The sequence below is a fragment of the Ciconia boyciana genome, chromosome 18 (genome assembly GCF_034638445.1).
Source record: "Ciconia boyciana chromosome 18, ASM3463844v1, whole genome shotgun sequence".
Classification (NCBI taxonomy): Eukaryota; Metazoa; Chordata; class Aves; order Ciconiiformes; family Ciconiidae; genus Ciconia; species Ciconia boyciana.
The window spans coordinates 10,349,022-10,373,510 of NC_132951.1; the positions used below are offsets into that span (position 1 = coordinate 10,349,022).

Consider the following 24,489-nt stretch of genomic DNA (forward strand, 5'->3'; position numbering starts at 1 on the left):
CTTCCTTTCCGAAGCCATTTCTCAGGTGAGTTTTGGCATCGCCACAGCGGGATCTCTCCCACGCCAGGATCTCTCCCTTGGAGGCACTGGGGTTTGGTGAGAATATTTCCCCAAGCCTTTCCCTCACCCGCCTGGCTCCAAGCAAGCGGCACAGCACAGCCCCGGTTGCACTAGGGATGGAGATCGCTTTTATTTAGTCACTCGAGTGCTTTAGTACAGAAGAACAGATATACAGAGATGATACATGTTTGTGCTTCAACACTTTCAAACATTTAGATTCCAGTAATTTCAAGGTAAACAAGTTCCAAGACAGACTAGATTATTTTTTTTTTAAGTTTTCCTTTTTGATAAATTATTTTTTATATAAATAACTGTAACAGAAAAAAAATAATAATGTCCAACATACAAGATCCTGAAGCATTTGCATTGCTAAACCGAGAAGGAACTCAAAACGGGGTGGGAGGACCAAGGAGGAACCAACAAATATCAGTGCAATGATACAGCCTTTGCCCTAAAAATATACATTTAACTTTATGGGCAAGGAACAGACGGGGAGGGAAGGGGGGGCTAACCACCAACGAGGCAAGAAAGAGCGATTCTGGGGAAGGAAAAGGGGGTCACAGCCTTTAAAGGGAGAGAACAAAACGATGGACCCCAAAATATTGCAGTGCATCTAATGGCAGGGGCGGGCGGGGGCAATCCTTGGGTGTAAAAAAAAAAAAAACCAACTAAAATCAGAGGTTTGGTTAAATCACTATACACCAAGCTTGTAAGAACGTCACGAGACACAGTCATTAATATACACAGAGTCCGGAGGGGGGGCCCGGAGCGGGGGGGGCCTCGGGGTGACGGCACGCTCAGAAACGCTTCACCACGGGACGACACGAGCGGAGCTGGGCACGGGGCACCGAGCTTCCACGGGGATGGATGGAGAGAGAGAGAGAGATAAATTAAATTTTTTTTTTTTAATATATATATATGCATTTTAAGGAATACCTGGAGAAGGGGAGGCCGGGCTGCAGCAGGGCAGGGGAGCGGCCGTGCGAGCCAACGGGCCCAGTCTCCAGGTTTTGACCATTTTGGTCCCTTGTCACATGGGAATTGCCGCAGCATGAAGCATCCCGGGCGCACCCTCCCCACCCCAAACCCCCTGCCAGATGTTGGCATGCACATCTGGCGGGAGCACCCATCACCCTGAAAAGACACGGGGCAGGAGATGGTGGCGGGGACCCCCCGGCCGAGACCGAGCAGCGACGTGAGAGCTGAGCCCAGCCCGCGGCTCCTGCCTGAGCACAGGCTGGAGTGATGGTGGTGCGTCCGTCCATCTGTCCGTCCGTCCATCCACACAGGACCCCAACGAGGAGCAAAACGTTTGGAAAAAGGGGTTTTTTTTTCTGTTGGGTTTTTTTGTTGTCATCATTCGCTAGCAATGGGCAGATGGGTTACTCAGCAATGAGCTCCTGGGTGCTTCGGATAGCTGCAGCAACAAATATATAGATTTTTTTTTCTTTTCCTCTTTTAAACACAATGCATCGGTTTTCTTAATATATTTTTTTTCGGCTGTTGTCCCCTCCCTGTGGATAAAATGAGATGGGGAAGGCAGCGGGAGGGGAGGGGGATCAACACAAGAACAAGAGAGAAGCTGGGCCGGGCCGGGGCTGGGTGCAGGATCGCACCCCGGGCCGGGTGCCCGGCGGGGAGGGTGAATTCGGCATTGAGTCGGTGGCGGCGTTTCCTTTTAACTGCTGCTTTCTTCCTCTGTTTTATTGAGTTTCTTCAGCGTGTCCAGCAGTTTCTGTGGGGTGAGGATGTGCGTGGACCCTGCAGGGGCAGAAGAAGGGGAAGGGCATCAGTGATGGCTTCGGGACCCCCCGTCCTGCCCCGGCCGCCGGCCCCGCTGTCCCCGGTCCCCCCCGGCGAGGCCTTACCTGGCGACGACGGCCCCGCGCACCGGTGGAAATGCTTGCAAGAAAATGTACATCTATGGGGGGGGGGTGTGGGGTGAGGATAACGGGAAAGGAACGGAAAAGGAGAAATGAAGATGTATGGAGCTGGGCGGGATGAGGCGGGGGCCGGGAGGTGCCCGTGCAGCGGGGTCGTGGCCGGTGGGGTGGCTCCTGGCCCCGTGGGGGACGCAGGAGGCACTGGCCAAAAAGCCACCGGGGTGCACAGGGCGGGCGGTGCAGGCGGGCAGCAGCCGGGCAAGGAGGGACCTGCCGCAGGTGCCCAGGCTCTTCCTGCCCGCACAGAGCATCGCTGGGTCAAAGGGGTGGTTGGGAGGGAACGGGTGTGAGGGGAGGCGGAAAAGGGCTCTCGCCTTCTGCTGCCCCTTGCTCCGAGAGCCGGGCTCGGCCGCAGCGGTTCCCCGGTGCCAGCGGCAGCTCCCAGCCACGCTGCCCGCAGCCTGGCCCCTTGCCGTGCCGCCCTTGCAGCCTCCCTGGCTCTGCACGGACCAAGGCAGGGCAGCGGCTCGGGGGGATGCCACCGTGGGACTCACCGGCAAAACGGCCGGCAGCTAAACCCCGGCACAGGGCTTGGGGGTCTGCAACGTCGGGGGGCTCCTGCCTGTCCAAGGGCACCGAGCGCCACAAGAGCAAACCTGAGCTTTCCCATCGACTCGGGATTTCAGCCCCATCGCAGCCCAGAGCTGGGGCTCACGGCAGCGCCCAGCCTTCGTCGCGGGGGACAAGAGGAGCCAGCGCCGGGACGAGCGCTGGGGTCCACCCCGCGTGCCCGCTGCTGCCCGCTCTCCCCCGGGCACCGAACCCCTGGCCCCGCTCCAGCCGCCCGCCGCGGGCAGCATCCCGGGGTGCTCCGTCCCCCTGCCCAGCCCCGGGACGCCTCTGCCCCGCAGGCAGGACCCTGACCCGGCGCCCCCGGCCCCTCTGGCCCCGGCGAGGGGGAACTCATGGCATGACGGAGCCGGGCAGGTCCGGCCGACAGACATGGCAGAAGGATGATGGAGCGGCGCTGGATGCTTTTCCACCTGGTAGGAGGAACTGCAAGCATTTTCTTATTGGAGAACCAAACGGAAACGAAACCCAAAAATAATAATTAAAGAAAGGTGGAACGGAAGAATCAAAGAAAACCCTTCGGGGAGGAAGAGTTTCTTTTTCATTAGTAAGCTGCCTTTACTTGGTTTCTTTGGCTCACTCCATTGCTGGAGCCTGATCCTCAAATGATACCCTAGTGGAGTCCCTGAAGTCGGGGTGCCTCAGGTCCATGAGAAATTTGGTGGGAGTGAGAATGTGAGTAGAACCTGCGGGAGAACAGAGCGGGGCTGACGGCTGCGCCAAGACCCCCCCACACCATTTTTCAGGGTGAGGAAGGACGCGGTTGCCACCCGGAGCATCGTAGGCGCATGCAGGGGACGGTCCCCGGAGAGACGCGGGATGAGATGGGCGAGAGGCAGGATGGAGCTGGACGGCAGTGGTGGGTCCGGTGGCGGGGGGACACGGCCGGGGGCTGCGGGAGCTGATGGAGAGGGGGCTGCTGCTCCCAGGGGAATACAAGGAGCAGATGAGATGCCGACAAGAGGCTCTACCAGGCGCCCCAGGCGAGAATCCAGGGACCAGATGGGACAGTGAGGGGCTCCTGCCCCTGCCCTGCAAGGTGTGTATCCAGCTGTGCTTCCCTGGGGGGAACTTTAGGGGACCTGAAAGCTCCTTGCTAACATCTGGCAGGGCTTCCACCATGTCCTCCATGCCTGACCCACAGCTCCTTCGGGAGCAGGGCTGGGGTGCTGAGACTGAGCACGCAATGCGTGTCCTGTTGCACACGCGCAGCGTGTGCGGAACACGAAAATGCATCTCCTGCTGCATTGCAAGTGCAACAGGACGCGCAGTGTGTGCGCAACAGGAAATGCATCTCAGGAAAATGCACAACAGGAAAATGCACAACAGGAAAATGCAACAGGAAAATGCATGTGCAACTGCACACACAGCGTGTGTGCAAGAGGAAAATGCGTCTCCTGCTGTATGCACAGTGCACATCGTGGTTGGCGTGCCGCACCGCACGCCTCTATTTTGTTTTTTCTCCCTGTAACGACCCCGAGGACAAGCGTGCAACAGGGGTGCGACAGGAGCAATTCCAGCTGCAAAACGCCCTTTTCACCCAGCTCTGCTTGAACAAAACCAGCCAGGGAGAGGAAAAATAGGAGCAAAACCGGGGATGGGTGGAGGGACGTATCCTGTCCCTGGGGAGGGGGGACACAGGGGTGACACCGGGCAGCAGGAGAAGACCTTTCCGCAGAGTTCCAGCTCCCACGATCATCTGGAGCCGGGAATTTGCGGGATGGCAGAGGGAGCGTGGGATGAGCAGCCAGCGCGACGGGGCGCGGGGTCCGGCCCCGGATCCCACTCACCTATTAGCACTTCCCACTTGCCGCTGGCTTGCGTCACCTCGTAGGCGCAGCGCATCTCGTTCATGCTGACGCCACCCAGGATGAAGATGATGAGGCGGGGGCCGCTGCGGTACTCACCGGGGGCCTTGTTCTTGTGCCAGTGGCCATAGCGGGCACTAGAGAGAGGGAGAGGAGAGGGATGAAGGATGGGCAGGAGGCAACAAACTATGCATTGAGTTCACATCTTAACTAAATCACAGATTAATTAGCTTCCAAGTTGCTGCTAGAGCAAGTAAAGTCCAGCTGCCCAGCCACGAGCGCTGCTCGCCGTTACAGGTAGGGAAACTGAGGCACGGCATGCCTAGATGACGGCAGAGCAGCTCACAGACCTGCTGACGGATACGGCCCCTCCGGGCAGGTGAGGGATGGATGCGACTGGTGATATACGTGCCCACGTATAGGGGGAGGGCGGGGGGCCGGGGGACCCACCTGACGGCAGTGGTGCTGAAGGAGGCGGAGGAGCGGGTGGAGATGTACGGGTAGTGCTTGGTGTCCAGCTTATCATCGATGGCGTCCTGCGGGCAGAGAGCCCCGGGCCGGGGGTCAGCGAGGAGCTGGGCACGGCCCCTGGCCCAAGAGCCCCTCTGTAGGGCTGTGCCCAGGAGGACTGGCCCAACCGGGTCAGGATTTATTTGCATATATTTGCATAGCCTTACTTTTTGGAACAATTTGGCTGTGTTTCTGTAATTTACTTAGGGGGAGGAGGGTGGTATTTTGCTGCGGCGGGGCAGGGGCAGTGAGGGGGGCTGCAGCATGGGGCACGGGGGAGGCTCGCCCTGCGCTCGGGGGTGTCTGTGGAGGTAGGGTAAGGGGGGGGGGGGAAGACAAGCTCCTTTCCTAGGAAGCTCAGGGGCATGAGGCTTCCCCCCTGTGATCCACCCCCCGCTCTTCCCTTCATCACCAGTGGGGGGGTTAACGCTATCTGAGAGGTCGTTGCCCTGCACAGTCCCCTCTGGTCCTGGGGGTGAGGTTTAGGGGTGCCCTGGGCGTGACGCCGCCCCGGGAGGGTTTGTACAGACTGTGCTAGGGGAAGGCGAGAGCTGTGGAAATCAAGGGAGCTGCGGCTCTGCTTGTCATCGGTGCCTGGGAGCAGAGGTGGCACTGAACTGCAGTGATAGCCCCCTCTGCAAAACATGGCTCTAGGGTCTGTCTGTCTGTCTGAGCAGGTGGGAAATGTCTGTGTCGGGGAGCAGTTTTGGTGCCTGGGATCCCCCGGCTCTGGGCAAACCCCGGGAGGTTGCTCCAATTCAAGGGGTGGTCGGGAGGGAGCGGGTCAGGAGGAAGGCAGTGCCTGGAAAAAAACACTTTTTGGCTCTGCCCAATGCTACCTGAGCGCAGAGCTCGTGGGGTAGTTCCCGTGGGTACAGGCATGGCTGTGCCTGTGGGCAGGGGTGAACGGGGCCGTGCCTGTCCCCTGGATCGGCTGGGACATGGGTAATGCTGTGACGAGGCCACCCAGCCATGCCCGTCGTGGCACACAGTGCGGCACAAGGAGCAACCAGTTTGTTATTGCATTTTGTCTCGCAGGGATGCCGTGCAAGCCTGGCCGGGGCTGTGCACCCCACCAGCGTGCACACGGGGGCCAGGAAAGCCTCCCAAAACATCCTAACATGAGGTCCCTGCTCCATCCCCTGTCCCTGTCCTTGCTGGCTCACCTCCATGATGTCCTTAATTACGGGGGTCCATCGGGAGAGCTGGTAGGTCTGCTCGCTGATCCGCTCCTTCCGCTCCGGCTTGCTCCGGCGACGCAGGGTGGACTGGGCAGAAAGAGCACAGAGACACCCTGAGATGTGGGGCTCCAGCGGCGGGATCGGGGCCACCCCAGCGGGGTGCTAGGGGCATCCCGGGGGGTACGCGGTTCCCATAGCAGAGAGGGGGCCATGGTCCCCCCGCGGGGCGAGGAGGGCTGCAGGGAGCGGGAGGTGGGCACTCACATCTGTGATGATGGGCACCCCGAGGTGGGCCATGTTGGTGATGATCTCGCTGTCCTCTGCCGGGATCTGAGCGTGCTGGATCAGCTTGTTCAGGTTCTCCTCGGTGATACCTGGAAATGCAACAGGGAGACGGTGTCCTCCTGAGAAATGCCTCCCGGTGGGGACACAGCCCCTCCATCGTCACCTTTGGACACCTGGCCTGGTGGTGGTCGGGGAAACAGAGCCGAGCTTTTCTATCCGGCTTATCTTGGCCAAACCCTGAGCTGTTTGCCACCGGAGCTGCCTGCACGTCTTGCCCACCCCTGCCCAGGTGTCCTCCTCACCGTTCTTCAGGAAGATGTAGAGCAAGATGATGCGGATCTTGTCATAGGTGCTGACATTCCCATCCAGCAGGATGGGGACGATGGCCCTCATGGGGTCCTTGATCTTCTCACCTTCAGCATCAGTGCCCATGGCCAAGTCCTGCAGAGAGCACACGTACTCATCACCCCACGGCTCAGTGCTGAGCTGTGGGGCAGGAGCTGCCGGCCCCAGTTGTCCCCGTGGGGATGTGGGGAGGAGATGTGGGGCTGGGGGAGCTGATACCTGTTCGACTCTGCAGAGCTTGTCCACTGTGCCCTGGTAGTGCTTCATGCAGTCCTCAGCCAGGTGCAGGTGGGTCGAGTACTGGGGACACACAAGTGGTGCTGTCACCCCTGTGGTGCTGGCAGCAGCTGAAGGTCCCCGTGCCACCACCGCAACCTCAGCCCGTGCCCACAGCCGGGGACCCTCTGGGGAGAGCTGCCATCACCCGCTCCCTGGGTGGGCTCAGCGCCAGCCGCTCTGCACAGACATCGCCCCCCTCCTCATACCTTGCTGAGCTCCTTCTGGTACTGCGGCATCTTCTTCAGCATCTGGGACAGGTCTCTCATGGTGGTCTGTGAGGGAAGGGGACATGGTCACTCACCCTCGGGGACTTAGGGACCATGAGCAGAGAGGGGATGACCCTGCCAAGGACTTCTGTGCCCATGCGAGCCCCTTCCAGGGGTTTGGTGACGCCTGCCATGGCATTGCTGGGTGTCCTCCGCTGCAGCTGAGGGGCAGGGAGGGGGTCTGCAGCTCTGCAAACTGGAGTGCTGGGGGGAGAAATCCCCCCAGGACCTTCCTCCGGGACCCCCATGCGCTTGGCTGAGGCCGAGATGGTGCTTTCAGCTTCTGGCCACTTTTACACCCTATTTCCACTGGTGTCCCCTCACTGCCACCAACTCGGGGTCTCTGCAAGGGAACTGTCCAGGGACAGAGGCAGCTGCTGCAGGATGGGCACGGACCCCGTGCCGGGGGCAAACCGACCCCCACGGTGCGGTGCTCTCCCAAGGCACCCTGCTTCCCCAGCCCCAGGTGTAGGGCTGGCACCCCACAGCCGTCTCCCCGTCAGGAACCTGAGCACCCTTGGCCCTTCGCAGAGGTCCCCATCAAGTGTCCCCCAGGAGACTCCGCCACGTGCCAGCCCGTGGCCGAGCCCCCTGGGTGCCCGTCTCCAGCTCAGCGGGCACAGTCAGGTCACCTTATCGCCCGTGTTCATCCTCTTGCTTGAAGAAAACTCCTTCAGGGACCGGGTAACCTCCCTGGGGAGAGGAGGAGGGCACAGCCGTCAGCGGAGAGGGGACCCTAACAGCAGGGTGGGTGGCAATGCTGAGCTGATGTCCCACCCAGCTGGCAAACGGCCCGCAGGGACACTCACTGGGACACCTCGGCGATGTGTTTGTGGCGCAAGGTGACCCACAGGTCGTCATCCTCGTCCAGGAGAACCTCCTTAATCCGGGCTTCCCCAATGCCGCTCGTCTCGTACCTGGGAAGAGGACAGGGGGTGTCGCGGCAGGGCCGGGGCTGGGGGGCACACGGTCCCCTCGCTGCCTGGGCTCTAGGGAGATGGGGGGACGTGGGGCCTCTTCTTGGCTCTGCCAGCAGCAGGGCGAAGTTATTTCAACTCGGTTTCACGTCTTGCCTTCTTGTACCCCTTCAACTGCTAAATCTGGGGAAGGGGCCAAGGGCTGGAGGCTAGAAAAGCCCCTTTTGCATCAACCCTGCCCATCACGCCTGCCAGGCTGCAGGCAGGATTGGTTTCTCCCAACCGATGACTTGTGATGGATGGAGGGATGCTGAGGCTCAGACTTCAAGGCTGAGCTTCCAACTCCCGCTCGAGGGCTGGACTCATGGGGGCCGTGGGGATGGCAGCGCCGCACTCACTTGTAGACGTCATTCTCAATGGGCAGCAGGTCGTAGCTCATCGCCTGGAAAGTCAGCTCGTGGAGCACCGGGGAAGCAGGGTCAAAGCCGCGGTCCAGGATGAGGAGCTGGGAGCGAGCCTTGTCTGGACCCTGCGGGGCCAGGGGAGCCATCAGCAGCGGGGCCGGGGGCTCCTCCAGCCCCACAAGCGGTTGGGGGAAGCCGGGGCCATTTTGGGGTCCCTGCTCCAGGTCTGCGACTGCCATGTGGCAGAGCTCGAGTGGGACTTGAGGAGTGAAGCATCGCCCAAGCATCCTCCCCCAGGGCTGCCAGCACCGCCCCGCTCACCTCGCCCATGGTGGGGTCATCAGCCTTGTAGGCGTCCAGCTTGTCCTGGATGAGCTGTGCCAGCATGGCGTTGTCCTTGTAGTCCCTGGAGGAGGCAGGAGGAGAGGTCAGCTCCCCGGGGCGGCTGGTTCTCGCCAGCATGGGATGGGGAGGAGCTGCTGGTTTCCCTGTGCAATGTCTCTGGCTCATGGGAGAGGAGGTTTTGTTGCCCATTTCCACCTTCCCTCGGGGTGCTCTGCTTTGCCTTCGTGCCACTTGGATTTTAGGGTCCCAACAACCCCCACTCTCCAGAGCACCTTCCAGTCCAAGCCTGTTTTTACACTGAGCATGGGTGTCTGTCCATCCCACCATCTCCTCCATCCCCACGCCCTCACCAGCGCCGGACGCAGCATGGCCTCATCCCTGCCCCACGTTCGGCACGGCCCCAGCTCCGCCGCGCTGCTGGGGGAGGGGGCAGGTCCGGGGGGTGCAGACGGCGCTGCCCTTACCCCCTGTACCGCACGGCCGGGTACTCCTTCAGCGTGGCGCACAGCGTGGCGATCTGCTCCGCCAGGCGCTCCAGGATCGGGTTCTTCATCTGGGCCTTGTGGGGGCTGTAAAAGCTTTGGAAGGAGTCGGCCGAATCCAGGGAGTAAACCTGGGAGGTGCAGCGGGAGGGAGGTTAGAGGGGAGCTGCTGCAGGAGACGTCCGGAGGAAAGCGGCCCCGCAGGACACCCCGGTGGGTTTGCAAACCAAGATTCAACCCCGGACAAAGGTCCCCGGCTGAACCTGGGACCGGGCAGCCGGAGCTCAGTGACGCTTGGGGCACCCCTTGGGCTTTCGGCTGCCAGCTCTGGACCCTGAAGCCTTCCCCAGCTCCGGCTCCATGGCACGGTCCCTGCCCATGTGTAGCCCCCAGGGTGAGCAGAAGAGGCAGGAGACCCCCTGCCCACAGCAGTCACCTGCTCCCAGGCAGGGAACCACAGACCCAGGGACGAGAGGGGACACGCTGCTCCCCGGCGGTGCCCCCGGTAAAGATCAGAAGCCAATTTGGCTGCTCGTGGAGGTGCCAAGAGGTCATAATCCACCTGTCTGTCTCCCCAGAAATGCTGAGGCTTGAAGGGTTAATGGCACCAAACAGGTCCGACGCCATCTGTCCCTCCCTGTCCCCCTTGTCCCCATGTCCCCAGCAGGGGCAGAGGCACAGGGCTGGCTCCCGGCGCCCTTGGCTGGGGCCTGTGCCGGGGGGGTGCAGAGCTGGCCCATGCGGCAGCCGGCTCGGGGCCAAAGCATGGCACCTGCTAAATCCCCCATGGCGGATCAGCCCTGAGAAATAATCAAAGGAGACAGGGAGGAAGAGCCGAGCAGGGGGAAAGGAGTTGGCCGGGCAGAGGGATGCAACGCTGTACACAAACCCTGAGGGGCTGGAGAAGGACCCAGAGCATCCCCAGGCTGCCCCATCCCATGGACCACCCTGGCAGGGACGGTCCCCAGCCTGGCCTCACCTGGGACTCGGAGGGGAGGAAGGCAATGTTGATCTCTGTCAGGGTTTTGATGACCTTGGCAGCGCGGGATTTCACCAGCTCGTTGAAGAGGGCGTCGGGGCAGGCTGCAAGGGGAGGAGGAGGAGGAGGGTAGCGCTCAGCATCCCAGCATCCCTCCATCCCCGCTTGCTTGCATGCATTTTAGTGACCAGGACATTCCCTCCCTAACCCTAACCCTAACCCTAACCCTAACCCTAACCCTAGCCCTAGCCCTAACCTTAGCCCTAGCCCTAGCCCTAGCCCTAGCCCTAGCCCTAGCCCTAAACATAACCCTAACCCTAACCCTAGCCCTAACCCTAGCCCTAGCCCTAACCCTAGCCCTAACCCTAGCCCTAACCCTAGCCCTAACCCTAGCCCTAACCCTAACCCTGGGTTTCTTTCTCGGAGGAGGGCTGGCTGCCTGCAGCACCTGCCCTGGGACGCAGGGAACCGCCCGTCCCTTTGGGAGCAGGAGATGGAAACCACCCGCCTGCACTCGCAGCCGCCCAGTGCCACGGGCGGGACGGGGCTGTCACCCCACGGTTTGCTCTTCTGGTGCCCGGGAGGTGCCAGCGGGGAGCTGGGGTCCGCGGTGCCCGGGCAATGGGGTGGGAGCTGCGACCCCCGGGTACTCACAGTCAGTGAAGAAGACGTGGGCAGCTCTGTACTTGGAGGTGGGGGGATCCTTGAAGTCGTTGATGAGGGAGTGGATGGACTGCAAGAGAGAAGGGACCAGCTGGGCTGGGCAGGGTGGCACCGCGGGCATCTCGGCAGGGTCACCCAGGGCCCTCCCTCCTGGCACAGGGAAAGCTCCGCACCTCTGGTCCACGGCCCCCGCGGCAGCGCTGGCCTCGCTGGAGCCAAGATGCCATCCCAGGCTGGGCACCCCTCTGCCTGCCCCCAGCCGAAGGCCGTGCCCCCGCACCGCGTGCTCACCTTCTCCGAGGGGGTGATGAGATAGACGGCCTCCAGGCTGGGCAGCGGCTCCCGGCGCTTGTTGATGTCTTCCACAACTGGGGGGGAAACAGAGGCCGTGGCAGGGACGAGCGCGGGCAGGGGCACTCAGCTACGCGGGGTTGTTGGATACCCCAGCAGCACAGGACCAGCCCTGCCAACCCCTCCGTGTCCAAAACGTCCTCGGCCACTCGTCCCTGCCCACCCGGGAGCTGGGGCAGGGACTGTCCCCACCCCACCCCAACCCCACGGTGCCCCTCTGGGGCTGCGTGTGTGGGTGCCTGGCAAGGTGCCGGCGGGCCGGTGGATTTGCCTGCGTGCTCCCGTGTTGCTGTTGCCTTGGTTTATTCTCACATCCCTGGGCTGGAGGGGACCGCCCGGGGGTGATGCTCTGGTGGTACCCGGGCTGGGGCAAACCCCCGCTGCCCCAAACACCTCCCAATGCATGGCCTGGGGTTTCCTTCTGCTTTCGGAGTGCTGCAGGGAGCTATTTATAGGGTTGACATAAAATAACACCTGGTTTCCTCCTCGGACTGAGATACTGCCAGGAGAGAAGGTGTCGGGGCTCCTCCAGCCCCAGCAGGCAAGGAGGGAGGAGGCTGTGGAACATCAGCCTGGCACCGAGACAGTCGTCCGCGCGCAATGGGAGCTAGCGTGTCTGCTTCCCAAGCGGGATGGGGCTGGGGGGGCTGTGCCGCCGCCTCGACGGGCTTGTGCCAGCCTGGAGATGCCGTTGCGGGTCCCCCGGTACAGAGGGAGGTTTTGCCCTTCCTGCAGTGAGGTTTGTGAGACGGCTGGGACGCGGCACTCACTTGTTATGCCCTCCGTCATGATGTCAGTCATCTTGCAGCAGGAGGAGAGCATCCGCATGCTGAGCTGGTCCACCACCAGCACCTGGGGAGAGGGGCTGTGAGCTGGGGGCATGGCGGGCAGCCAGGGAACTGCCCTTCCCCACCCCTTCCCCACCCTTGGGGGCTCCCTGCCCACACCTACCCCCTTCCCTGCTTCCTCCTCCCCACCCTTCCTCCTCCTCCTCCTCTCCTGGCCTCCCCGGGGTTTGGCGCTCACCTTCCATTCGCCCTTCTTCTTCACTTTCCGGATCACATCATGCATGATCTCTGCAAGAGAGGGAGCGCGGGGCAGGGGGTGAGCACCCCAAGTCCCCCCCGTAGCACCCCAGGGCCCGTCAGCAGCATTGGGGTCTGCGCTGGGGGCACCAAACTCCCCTCCATGTGCGGGGCCACGGCGAGCCCCGCTCCCCCAGTGCCTTTCCTGGGGACGTGGGGAGGAGATGGGGGGTGGTTTTGAGGTACCCAGGGAGGGGCCGTCACCCCCCAGCCTTGGTTTTCTCTCATGCCTGGCACTAACAGACAGAGCCCACACCGGTGGGGAGCTGTGGGCTGGCGGAGGGTTGGGGGGTCCCTCTGGGGAGCCTGGGGGCCACCCCACACATCTCAGCCCTAATCCGAAGCGCCAGGAAAACAACAGCGGCTTAAGAGCTCCTTTTAGAAACAAGAATCAAGCGGCCTGAGCCCGTTCCTTGTAATCCCCCGCAATCTCATTTCGCCTTCTGTGGCTGCTGGGTTTACGCAACCGGCTGGGATGGCAGCACCCAGGGACCCCTCGGGGCTGGGGCCACCCTGCACCCACATTCCCAGGCACAGACACCCCGCTTCTGCCCCGGGCCAGCCCGCAGGGCTGCTCCCCGCAGGGTGCGGGTTAAGGCCATGCAAGGAGGTGGCCCCAGCAGTGGGACGGGGATGTCACCTTTTGGGGCTGGGCTGCAGGAAGGGGGGTTCAAGCCTTGCCAGAACAGGTACTTGCCCTCCTGCCAGACACACGTGCTGCCTAAACATCTGTGTTGGGGGACATGAGGTGCCCCCAAAATGCCGATGGTCCCCCGAAGGTCCCCTTTTTGCCCGGGTGTATGTACCATCACCCCTCGCAGAGCAGGGACATGCCGGGGAACTGCCCGGCTGAGCCTGAGGGAAAGAGTCTGCGTCTGCGAGCGGCCGGGCCATGTCCTCTGCAGGGTGCTTCTCCCTGGCTTTCTCCCCTGGAGGGTTTTGCTCTGACCCTCTGGTCCCAGGGAAGGGGATGGAAATGCCCGGTTAAAACCCAGTTAAGGAACGTTTCTACATGAGAAAACACGCGAGGTGTGGGGAGCCCATTGTTGAGGGTGTCACCCTGCCAGACTCAGCCTTGGGACCCTTCCCGTGTGAAGTGACCCCAAGGGTGCCAGTCACCTGGGCAAAGCTCAATTTGCATTTATATGGTGCAGTTTGGGGCCTAAACTTGTCCCTTTTTTAGAATAAGGCTTGAGGGAGGTATGCAGAGGGGACTGCCCTGGGAGCACCCAGCCCTAGAAACTCCTGCTTTTAGGTGATGCTGCATTTGGGCAAAAGATCCCATCTTCCCAGCTCTCCCACCCGCTGGGGATTTGCACGGGTACGAGTGGATCGGGGCCGGCCGGGGCCTCGCAGCCGCCCTGCGCCACATGGAGCATCCCCCCTGGGAGAGCGGAGGGGCCCTGCCAGGCTCGGCTCGGCCCCAGCCCCCCAGGGTGATGCTCCCCGTGGTTTCCCCATGCTGCTGGGCTCATTCACCCTGCCACCATCCAAACACCCTGCGGTGATTTCACGGGCTGAGCGAGGCTGTAAGACCTCCCAGGCTGCTCGCAGGGCTCGGAGCCATGGTACCAGGCTGGGAACTGGTGCCAGCAGGGATAAACGGGGAGCCTGTGAGCATCACTGGTCTGTCTGTCCTGCTGTAAAACTTAGAGGCAGCCGTTCCTACCTCTGCACATCCATCTCCTTCCCAGCGACATCTGCCTCCGAGGAGCCCCAGAAGGATGCTGGCCATGAACTCGGGGTCCTGCCTGCCCTTGGTCACATCCCTTAGCCTCTCCATCGGTAAAGGGGGTGCAGGGCACCTCTGGGCCGGGGAAGGGGGGATGGAGTGTAACCGGGTACAGATGGTCTGTACCCCTGAGCCCCCGAGCTGGACACCACTGCGGGGGAAAAGCTGCTGCCTGCACCCATGTGCGCTGCCCACCCAAATCCAGGTCACCCACAGAGGAAAAATGTGAACTGGGAATTGTCCTCTGCTGTGGGCTGGAGCTGGCAGCGAGGGCTGGCCCTGTGTCCCCAGTCCGGCTCTCTGGTCCTCCACTGGTGCAGGAGCAGGGCCAGGAAGGAGGGATGCAGCACATCCCTCCTCTTCCTTTCATTACTCACGTTTGGCTCCTTCCCCGGAGCAAGGATCCAGGAATCACAGCGCTGTTTACAAGGCAGCACGCAGGAGCCCTCCCTCCCACACCAACAACCTCCATCGCAAACAACGGGGAAGAAAGCACGGGGGGCCGTGGCAGCGCACCGCGTGCCGGGCGGCAATGCTGGCCGGGAAGGGGTCAGGGTCCGGCTGTGAGCAGCCAGAAGGGAATACTGTCCCTGCGATGAAAATACCGCTTTGCTGCGGGGCCGGGAGGGGAAGGAAGGAAGGAGGCTGGGAACGAGCGTCCTGGGGCCCAGGGGAAGGTGCTGTCGGTGCAAAGGCTGCCGTAGCTCGGCTGGTGCGGCGCTCCCGGCACCCTCCGTCTGCTGCGGCAAGGGGGGGACGGGGCCCAGGGCAGCGGAGCCCAGAAAGGGCTCCCCAAAGAGCTGCCTCAGCCACCCCTGAGCTTGTCCTCGCTGTGGCAGCTGCCGCAGGGGACATTTTGTCTTCAGCGCCTGGCTATGTGGGAACTCTGTCTCTTTTGCGTGTGTACGGGTTGAGCTGGATGTGTGCGGCGGGGGGAGCATGGGCCTGGCTGTGCACCCTTCCAGCCCAAAAAGTGCCGTCAGGTCCCCAGCCTGGTCCTGGCACCAAGACGGGCTCCCGGAGAGGAAACTGGGCACCTCCGAGGGCGATGGCTCTGAGCTTTGTGGTTTCGGGGCGTCCATCCTCTGGTCAGAGATGGGCCCCCCTTGGCACCAGGGGCCAGCCCTGCTCCCAGCCTGCTGCAGAGCTGCCCTGTGCCGCGGCTGCAGCCGGGCACAGCCCTACCCTAAACCGATGTCCTCTCCTGCCTTGACCATGGGTCAGATCTGGTTGCAAAGTAGCCTCCGGGTCTGCTCCTCCACCGGCTGCCAGAGCCAGCACAGAGCCCTGGCAGGGTCGGGAAAGAGGCAGATTCACGGAGCATCCTCCCAAGAGGCTCCAGGGCCCTGGCAAAGCGCAGGAGGGCATGAGACACAAACCCCAACAAAAGCTTGAGATTACAGTGTCCTGTTTGGAGGAGACGTGGCCATGAGCTGCACCTCCCAGGTGTCCCTGCAGCAACCATTAAACCCCCAGGTTAGGGAAGAGCGGTCTGTTAGCGCTTGGGTGGACCAAGAGGGCAAGGCTAAACGCTGCGGGTGGTCAGGGCTGGCACGGAAAGGGGGAAGATGTGGGAATTTTGAGGTCAAAAGGTACGGTCCAACAGGGTACAGCTGCTCCCTGGGGCTCTTCTGGCTAATGTGGCTGCTAGCGGTGGAGCTGGGGCCACAAGACCAAAGGCTCGGCCAAGGTCAGGGCTGAGAAGACACCCGGACCCGTCCTCAGAGCAGGGCAATTTCTAAGCAGCCTCTCTGGCAAGGGCACATCTAACCAGGAGAAGGGATGCCAGCACATACGAGCTATCCAGGATGAGCAATGCCAGGGAAGGCATCCTTGAGCCAATTCCACGCTCAGTTATAGGATCAGCAAGAGACTCCTGGGGGAAACGGCAGCTCCTCTGTTCCCCAAGGTCCTCAAGTCAAGGCTGGACACCTCCCAGGAAGCGGTGGTCTCACCTCCCCACATTAGCAGGTCAGATGTTGCCACCCATGTCCCTAAATGGTCTGGCCAGCCAGAGCTTTTGGGCTCTAACGTCAGTCGGTGACGCTCACAGTCTAGCTTTTCATCTTGGAGATAAACCAGGTTTCAGGGGAAAAAATGTGTACGCATATCTCATCCAGTGCCTTCAACACTTGGCTTGTCTGGACCTACCACACTGCATCTGTTTCCTTCAAGCTGGAAGAATTTTAATTACAATTTCTACTGAGAACAGACAATACAGACAGCTCTGGGCTTATCCTCCAAAGTAGAGACAACGCCAGTGCCTATGGACAAGGAAGCACACCTCACCCACAAGTGGAGGACCTTGTGCTCTTGACTAATATGGTCCTAAAAGTGCAATCATGCAGATGACATGCTTGAGAGCAACCACCTCCCCCAGCCCACCACCTGCAGTTAGGCTTGTTCTTGGGGTGACGTGTGGCATGAAAGTGACCCACTGCATCATTTTCAAGCAGGGCCAGAAGCTGGTGACATGGTGGCCTAGTAGGACTTGAGCCCATACGTCACTCCAAGAGGCTTAGCCCACGTTATTTATACCGAGCTGGCCGGGCAGCCTTTCTCCAAGCCTGCCTTGCCTCGCTTGCTCACGGCAAAAGCAACCAGCCCCATGTCTCCAACGGGTTCTGAGGGAAGAGGGACCAACCCTGCCATCGCTTGTGCCCGCACCAACAAAGCACAGCCTGCGCCGAGAAAAACTCATTTTGGGATGCCCCAAGCCCATTATCCTGCTTCAGAAAGAGCCTGAAACCTAATGACCAGCCCTGACCTCCACCGGTCAGTGGAAGCAGTGAAACCTCATCCTGGCCACCACCCCACCCTGGAGCACCAGGTCGGTGAGGATGCTGTAGCCAGGGGGTATTTCTGCTCCAGCGCTGACCCAATGGCCAGTGCCAGCAGCGATGGCCAAGCCCTTCCCTCCTGGAGCAATGCAGGAGGCCAAACTCCTGCTGCTCAGAAATGCTCCTTTGCTGCCACGTCCCAGGACCTCACGGGCTGCACACCTTGGCCTGACGTGGTAAGGGAAGACGGAATTGCTTTATGGGTGGGCAACAGGCTGTAGGAATTGCCCAACGTCCTCCAGGAGATGAGTGGGCCTAACCGTGGGCTTTTCCCTATCACAGGCAGGGCTCAGTCCTGTCACTCTCCTCACGCATCCTCCGTTTTGGGATTCGACATCCCAGAGCAGCTCTGGAGAGCTGGATCGCAGAAATCCACGGTGAGGTTTGCTCAAGACCCACTTCTCTTAAAAAGCTGTCACGCTGCATCTCCAAGACGAACATGTTTGGCTTCGGGTTGGCTTGGCAACTGCTTTTTTGCTGGTTCATTAACTAATTGCTTAAGACAGTGTGAATGTTACATAGATACAACCACGTTTGAATGTAGTGGAGCACGTATCCACCTCTGAACATCCTCAGTCGGGGATCTCTAGGTGCCAGTGTACCATCCCCAAGCACTCCCAAATAAAACAGGCTTCATGGACCAGAGGATGGCAGGAAGGCCATCAACCCCGTTCAGGACATGGAGAATAACTTCATTTACAGGAGGCAAAGCCTAGCTGATGTCCTTCAGTGCAGCTAAGAGCCATCTCAGGGATGATTTGAGTCTGGAGACCACCGTGTCCATAAACCAAGCAAGTCTCAAACATGTCCCCTCCAACAGTCCATGTCCCCAGTGCCTGTTTTGCTCACTCTGGTGCCCACCTAGAAGACCTCAGCCTTTCTGGAGGACACGTTCCTCACGTAGGAACCTGCTGGTGGTGCAGCCCATGTGCCGTCCAGCTGCAGTTAAGTCCTGCATGGGCAGAATTGCCCAGGCTCAGCTTCATCCTTTCCTCCCCAACCCTGGATGAGGTGAACTTCGATATTTTCACATCCAGAGCAGCACCACACGTCTCCCTCACGGCCGCTGGTGAAACATGCCACGTGTCGAAGCCACGCCAAGCAGTATTTGTGCTACTCTGGGGAGCTGCACAGCGCTGCTTTGCTGCTGGGGCTCTAGCTTCAAGGATTAGTCACGGTAATCGTAGTAACCTGTGATTAATTCCTCCTTTTTCTATTTGCACTGCTCTCATGAAGGATGTACACAGCTATACCTGCCAGCCAAGGCCACGGGGAAACCTGCATAGCCTAGAGAGAAGGAGGACAGAGACCTGGAGGTTTTCAACTCTTTAGAAATTGAATAACACACCCAAAGGGAAATAAGGGAAATGAAATGCACGATCACACCCACGAATCGCTCTCATTGACTGCACTGGAGGAACGGGGTAAAATTCACAAGGATTTTCACTGTGGGATCACTCCTGGCATAGTTTCCTCAGGTCTGCACAAGGATCTGGGAGTTGAGCAGAGCTTCTCCATTTGGGTAGAGTCGATGGGCCACAGACCATGTCAGGTCCCTTTTGAAGGCATCACCCTTCACTAACGCTTGTCCTCTTCCACCAGGTGTTTCCATCCCCAGCAGAGACGCTGTACCTGGCTGTCAGCGGCTGTAGGTGCTGTTGGTGTGGCCAGTGTTGGCGGTGCTTCAGTGCCAAGAGGAGCCAAGAGCTTTCCTGCAGCAGGATGGCACGCACGGGGTGTCACAGTGTCCCGGAGGGGAGGTGACCCTCTCCCAGGGGTAAGTCACGCTCTTCTATGTGTGCGGCCATGACCTTCTGAGATGGTTCTTCTCTGCTTTGAACCAAGAGGGAGCAAAACACCGACAAGCTGGGGCTCTTCAGGCTTGGCTCGGTGGGAATCCAGGCTGGGTTGGTCTCCTGTGCTCACATGGACACCAGGGACAGGCTGGAGGGCAGCTGATGTGTGGCTGAGCTGGTCCAACCCTGAGCGGGCTTTGCTGCTCCCTCAGTGGCGCAATGTCAAACCATCTGATGGGCTCCATAAATGACCCTGTAGCACACATGTCAACGTCTGTGTACACATTCATGTGTTTGTGTGTGTACATGGGCAATGTGGAAGCCCATAAATTAATTCACCTTCAGCTTGATCTATTTTTGCACTCTCCAAAACACAAGAGCCAAGTTCCTTCCCACAACGCGAGTTGGTGGACGCAGCATCTGCTTCTCAGCGTGCAGCTAAAAGCCATGTGACGATGATTCTCTTTTTAAATGTGTTGATTTTGTGGGAAGAGGGAGGGAATCTCTCCTGGGACATTTCTCCTGAGAGGTGCAGGGGAATTAAACCCAGACATTTTCTTTTTTTTTTTTTTTTTAAGAGGGAAGAGTCCAAGTCCTTTACGTCGGTGGCTTTTTCAACCTTCTTGCACATGCAGACACCAGTGGGTGGATGTAGACCTGCCAAAGTGAGGTCTGTCATTGTTGGTAACCTTCCATGGTCATGTACAGGCAAGTATTTCTCAGCCCCCGGTGTAGACCATGGTTTGGAGACTGAAACTGCTCTGCAATGTGTGTGAAGGCAAGCCCTGAATTTTGCATATATTTTTTTCAAGCTTTTCCAACTTAGAGCCAATGTTGGAGGCAAGACAGATCCTGGCGACAGGATCCCAAGAGGGCAAACGCTAAAGGCCCCAGCAGAGGCTTTGCCAAGCGCCCGTTCCTGTACCCACACGTAGGGCAGGCAGCACCGCACCGCCCTCGGGACTCCTCGGAGGAGGGGATCAGGAGGGTGGGCTGCCCAGGAAGCGACTGGCTTCAGGTTCTGCTCCCACCCATGGGGACGGGGCGCAGAGACCCTCTCCTCCTCACCCAGCCACTTCGCCAGCACACAGAGATCGTGACGGGGCTGGAGGCTCTGCCCCCGTGCAGGGAGGAGGATGCAACGTGCATCCCTGCAATGCTCCCACTGGCCCTTTGCTGCCTCCTGTTCCTCCTCTGCTTGGCAGAGACCTTGGCAGGCCTGGCTCGGGGGCAGCACGAGCCTCGTACCCTGGGCCCTGAGATGGGCTCGGAGCATCCTCGATGGGCAGCATCTGGTCCCCAAAGTGTCCCTGTGCCCTCGGCCAAGGGGTGGTGGGAGTGGTGAGGTGCCCCAAGCAGCCTGGGTGAGTCACGCACCAGCAACCCGGTGGCAGCAGGTCCCCAGGGCCCCTGGCCGTGCCCCGAGGCTGGCAGCAGGCCGGCAGCCCTGCCCATGCCTCCTCCCTGAGCCTGGAGCTGCAGCACAGCACGTGCAGCTCGGCGTGAGCCTGCGTCCCTGAGTCATCGCACCCCTGCACGGGCCAGGCAGGGGTGTACCCCCGAGAGGTACAGATGGGGACACGGAGTGACACGGTACGGCAGTGAGTGCTGTACGGGGGTGCTGAGGGCCCATCAGACCTCGTCCAGGCAGGATTTAACCGTGGGGCTCCTCGGTGGCTCTGGCAGGCAGGCGCCCAGGCACAGGTCAGCTCCGCGGGAGGCTGCATAGGCAAGGATGCTCCGTGGGAGGATCGGCTGCTGTCCTGGGGGAAAGGTGTTTTCCGGCTGTCTCTGGAAGGGAGCAGGGCGCTCCCTTATCCTGGGGCTGCTCTGCTTCTCCCATCTGTCCGTGACAGCGACATGAGCAAAAGGAAGCCTTCGGGGCGGTTTCTCTCCTCTTGCAGGTGAAGGGGTCCGGGGGTTTTCAGATCCAGCATGGGTATCGCCCCCCGATGCTCCAGCTACGTGTCTTGCACCAGCCCGCTGTGGTGGCAGGTGCTGCACAGGTGTCACCCCTGCAGCACGGCCCGTCTTGCCTTGCTGGTGATGGTTCAATGAAGTAAACCCAGCCTCCTCCTCCTCCTCCTCTCCACTGCAGGGTGCTGCAGAAGAGCAGGGACCAGGCTGGGCAGGGGAACGCCGGGGCAGGCTGCCCTGAGAAGATCCAAGGAGGCCCTGGGGCAAGAGAGGATGGGGGGGAACGTCCACGTGGCGGGGGGTTAGATGAAGATTTGGGGATGGGTGTCCTCAGAGGTGAGACCAGCTCCCACGCTTGGGTGAGATTTTTCTAAGCAGCACCAGACCAAAGCGACTGGTTCTCCAGTGGGGTTCCCTGGGAGGTGGGCACAGAGGGAGCAGAAGACACACCAGGAGGACCCGGTCCTCGGCATCACCTCCGGGGCTGAGTACACTCAGCTCTGACCCCGGCCAGATGAAAGCGAGTCCTGGAGGGACGCAGCCACTGCTGCCGGATACTGCGGGGAGGCGCAGGGACAGCCTGCCCAGCACGCACCCCGCGGCTCTGGGGGGTGGCAATCCGGTCCTGCCCATCTCCTGCAACGCTCACCCACCTCGTCCCCCTGCCCACCTCCTCCCACCTCTCCAGGGGCCTCCAAAACCCATCTTGTTATGGCACCAGCTGGTCAGAAGAATAATCCGGGTCTGGAGGGAAGCCAGGGCAGAATGCAGCTCCGGAGGTGGGGCCTGGCAGAGCGAGCTATGGCAACACAGCAGCATCCTTCCTTCTGTCCCTCCCCGGGAGGGAGCCCAGCAGAGATCCCCTGCCCCGGGGTCAGCGCCAGGCTCGGACCCCTTGCTCCTTATGAGCAAGCATCTTCTCCTGCAGGTAAACCTGGGGGGAATCCCTGCCCGCGAGCAGTGAGCTGGCGCAGTGAGGGAGAGCCGGGGAAATCTTGTGCTAGCCGCATCAGTGCCCAGGGAAGGGGGAGGTCTGGGGTGCCCTGCACCTGGTCCGAACTCTGGGGGAGCAGCTCCAGCTGAAAACAGCACCTCAAGGCTGGAACCGACCCATCAAGACCAGGAGCTTCCCTGGCAGCCTGAGGAGCACCTTGAGCCCCGGTGGGAGGGGAGGGCTGGGCCCCGCAGGGTGCTCCTCCGAGGGCCCCGTCCCTTGCTCCTATGCAGCATTTTGCCTGCACAAACCCTGCTCTCTCCTTCCAGACACCCACGCTTCCCCGACAGCCCCGCGATAGCACTGATGCCCGGCTACCAGTTACCATTTTCAGTCTGGAATTATATTTTTCAGGGAAGAACAGAGCAGTTTGTTGCTAAACCCTGAAGGGAAGGATTGAGCCAGATTTCCATGATGCTGCCCTGAACCTCTCTGTGTGTGTGTGTGTGTGTGTGTGCGCGGGTGCTCTCTCCCAGCCTATTTCAGCGCAGAGACAATGAATGAAAATAAGGGACACGCAGTGGCGCTGGGCTCTGTCCCCTCTTTAGCGAGGGCACCGGATGAGCTGGATGGGGCCCTGCCTGGGGGTCTGTGCTTCCCCCCGGACCCTGCCCGGCTGGGCTGAGGGCAACCCCTCTCCCCACCCCTGAGGCGAGGGGACCAGGCTCCCCCCAAAAGAAAACCCAGCAAAACACAAGACCCAACCTCCCCCCTCCCCAAAGCTGATCCTGCAGCAGAGAAACAACAGGGCATTTCCCTGCCTTTTCCCTTTCCTTTTGCAGCTGGCCGGGCTCTAACCCCCAATGCAGCACCCCGGGGGGCGGGGGGGGGTCAGGGATGGCGCAGCCCCCCCATCCCCGGGGCAGGTGACGACTGGGAACAAAGCAGGGACATCAATCCGGGGGATACCCCCCCCCATCACCACCCACCCGATCACACCACCAGCCCCGGCCGCACCATCTGCAGCCTGCGCGGGAGGGCTTCGCTGCACAACGCGGCGGCTGCCGGAGCCACCCCACCCGCGGGGATTTCACCCACGCACACCCCGCCAGACTACACACCAACCGCCCCCCCCAAAAAAAAAAAAGGAGACCCGGCCCCGGCTGGCCACGGTGCCACGGAAATAAATCATGCAAGAGGAACGGGGAGGGACGAGAAAGGCTCTTCATGGCTGCGGGGAGCCCGGGGGAAGTTTCCACCGGTTCCTGCCGTTTCTGCTCTTGATTTAGTTGTTGTTTTTTGGGTTTTTTTACATGCGGAGTTCTTCGCTTTAATTTTGCTACGGGGAAAGGAGCCGCCACCCCCCACCCCCCCTCCAGCCTCGGGCGTTTTGGAGAACCCCCCCCCGCCATCACGACGCTGACAATATCGTCTTGCAACAGCCGGGGGAAGGAGGAAGCGAACCCGGGGCTGCTCCGCTCCCGCCCGCCCTTCCCCTCCCCGCCCCGCAGCTCGGCTGCCAAAAATAGCCCGGCGGACCGCGACCCCCAAGGGCGCAGAAATGCCCGGGGGGGCTCGGGGGGGAGGGCACGGCCGCTCCGGGATCGGGGAAACCAAGTCACGTCCGGGAAAATTAAAAAAAAAACCACCATGAAAGCGGGATTTGCTGCAGACAAAGCCGAGCGGCGCCCGGCCTGTCACCGCGGCGGGGGGGGGATCTGCACCGGGGACATCCCGGTGCCCCCCGGGCCGGGCTCAGCCCCCCCGGTGGGGGGGGCGGTTGGGCTTTCCGGGGGCTGCTCTGCCGGGGCGATCGCCCCTCGGCCGTTTGGGAGCCGGAGGCGAGCAGCGGGGGGGGGGGAAGGCTCGGCCGCCTCTCGCTTCCCTCTTTACCCCCTCCTTCTTCCACCGCCCCCTTCTCCTCCCCTCCCCTCAGCACTGCAGAAAAATCCCAACAGCCTCAACGCACCCCCCCAAAATTAAATAAATAAAAACCGGAGGGGGACAACAAGCCCCGACTCCCCTCCCCCGCCAGCCCGCCGGGCCGGCTTGTCCCCACGTCCTCCCGCCTGCCCACGGGGGTGTCCCGGGTGCCGTCGTCCCCCGGCCGGGCGCCGATGCCGCCCCGGGGGTCCGTATTGCGCATCCCCGCACCCCCACCCGCGGAAAAGGGGAGCCGGAGCCCGGTCAGTTGCTTCACCCCCCCACGCGCACACACACGCACGCACGCACGCAGCACACCGCGGGGCGCGCAAGGAGCGCGGCGAGACGCGGCTCTTACTTTCTCCCACCACAGCCTTGAGTCCGATGGGGGCCATGTCTCCGCGCCGGGGGTCCGCAGCGGGGGGCGGGGGCACACGGGCACGGCCGGGAGCGGCGGCGGTGGCGGGCGCAGCGCCGGGCGGCGCAAGGCTGCGGAGGGAGCGGGGCGGGGAGCGGCGCGGGGCGGGGCGGCGGGGGCGGCGGGGCCGGGGCTCAGCTGACCGCGGGGGAGGGGCCGCCGGCGGGCGGGGCCGCGTCACTGCGCCCCGCCCGCCCGCCCCGCGCCGCGCCGCAGCGCTGCGCTGCGCCCGCCCCCGCGCGGAGCGGCCTCGGGCACCCGCGGCCACGGGCACCCGCGTCCACCCGCACCCACATCCCCCAGGGCACCCACATCCCCCCTGGCACCCACATCCACGGGCACCCGCATCCACCCGCACCCACATCCCCCAGGGCACCCACATCCACGGGCACCCGCGTCCACGGGCACCCGCGTCCACCCGCACCCGGCATCCCCCGGGCACCCGCATCCACCCGC

The 24,489-nt window shown here is 61.5% G+C and overlaps 1 protein-coding gene across 2 annotated transcripts; it reads right to left on the reverse strand.

The window, feature by feature from the left end:
* Positions 1 to 166: 166 nt before the first annotated feature.
* On the reverse strand, positions 167 to 24,134 carry STXBP1 (syntaxin binding protein 1). 2 transcript variants are annotated; one of them, XM_072883506.1, is made up of 20 exons: positions 23,974 to 24,134; positions 12,415 to 12,464; positions 12,159 to 12,240; positions 11,329 to 11,405; positions 11,029 to 11,107; positions 10,375 to 10,478; positions 9,378 to 9,526; positions 8,890 to 8,974; positions 8,563 to 8,693; positions 8,057 to 8,164; positions 7,880 to 7,940; positions 7,188 to 7,253; positions 6,922 to 7,002; positions 6,660 to 6,798; positions 6,337 to 6,446; positions 6,058 to 6,159; positions 4,832 to 4,917; positions 4,364 to 4,518; positions 3,136 to 3,259; positions 167 to 1,821 (listed from the first exon to the last, which is right to left on the reverse strand). In XM_072883506.1, the coding sequence occupies exons 1-19, from the start codon at positions 24,008 to 24,010 to the stop codon at positions 3,150 to 3,152; spliced, it is 1,812 nt and encodes a 603-aa protein (XP_072739607.1). In that variant the 5' UTR covers positions 24,011 to 24,134; the 3' UTR covers positions 167 to 1,821; positions 3,136 to 3,149. The 2 variants fall into 2 exon arrangements, with proteins under 2 accessions (XP_072739607.1, XP_072739608.1); XM_072883507.1 differs by lacking the exon at positions 3,136 to 3,259 and having other exon boundaries at positions 23,974 to 24,133.
* Between the last annotated feature and the right edge of the window lie 355 nt (positions 24,135 to 24,489).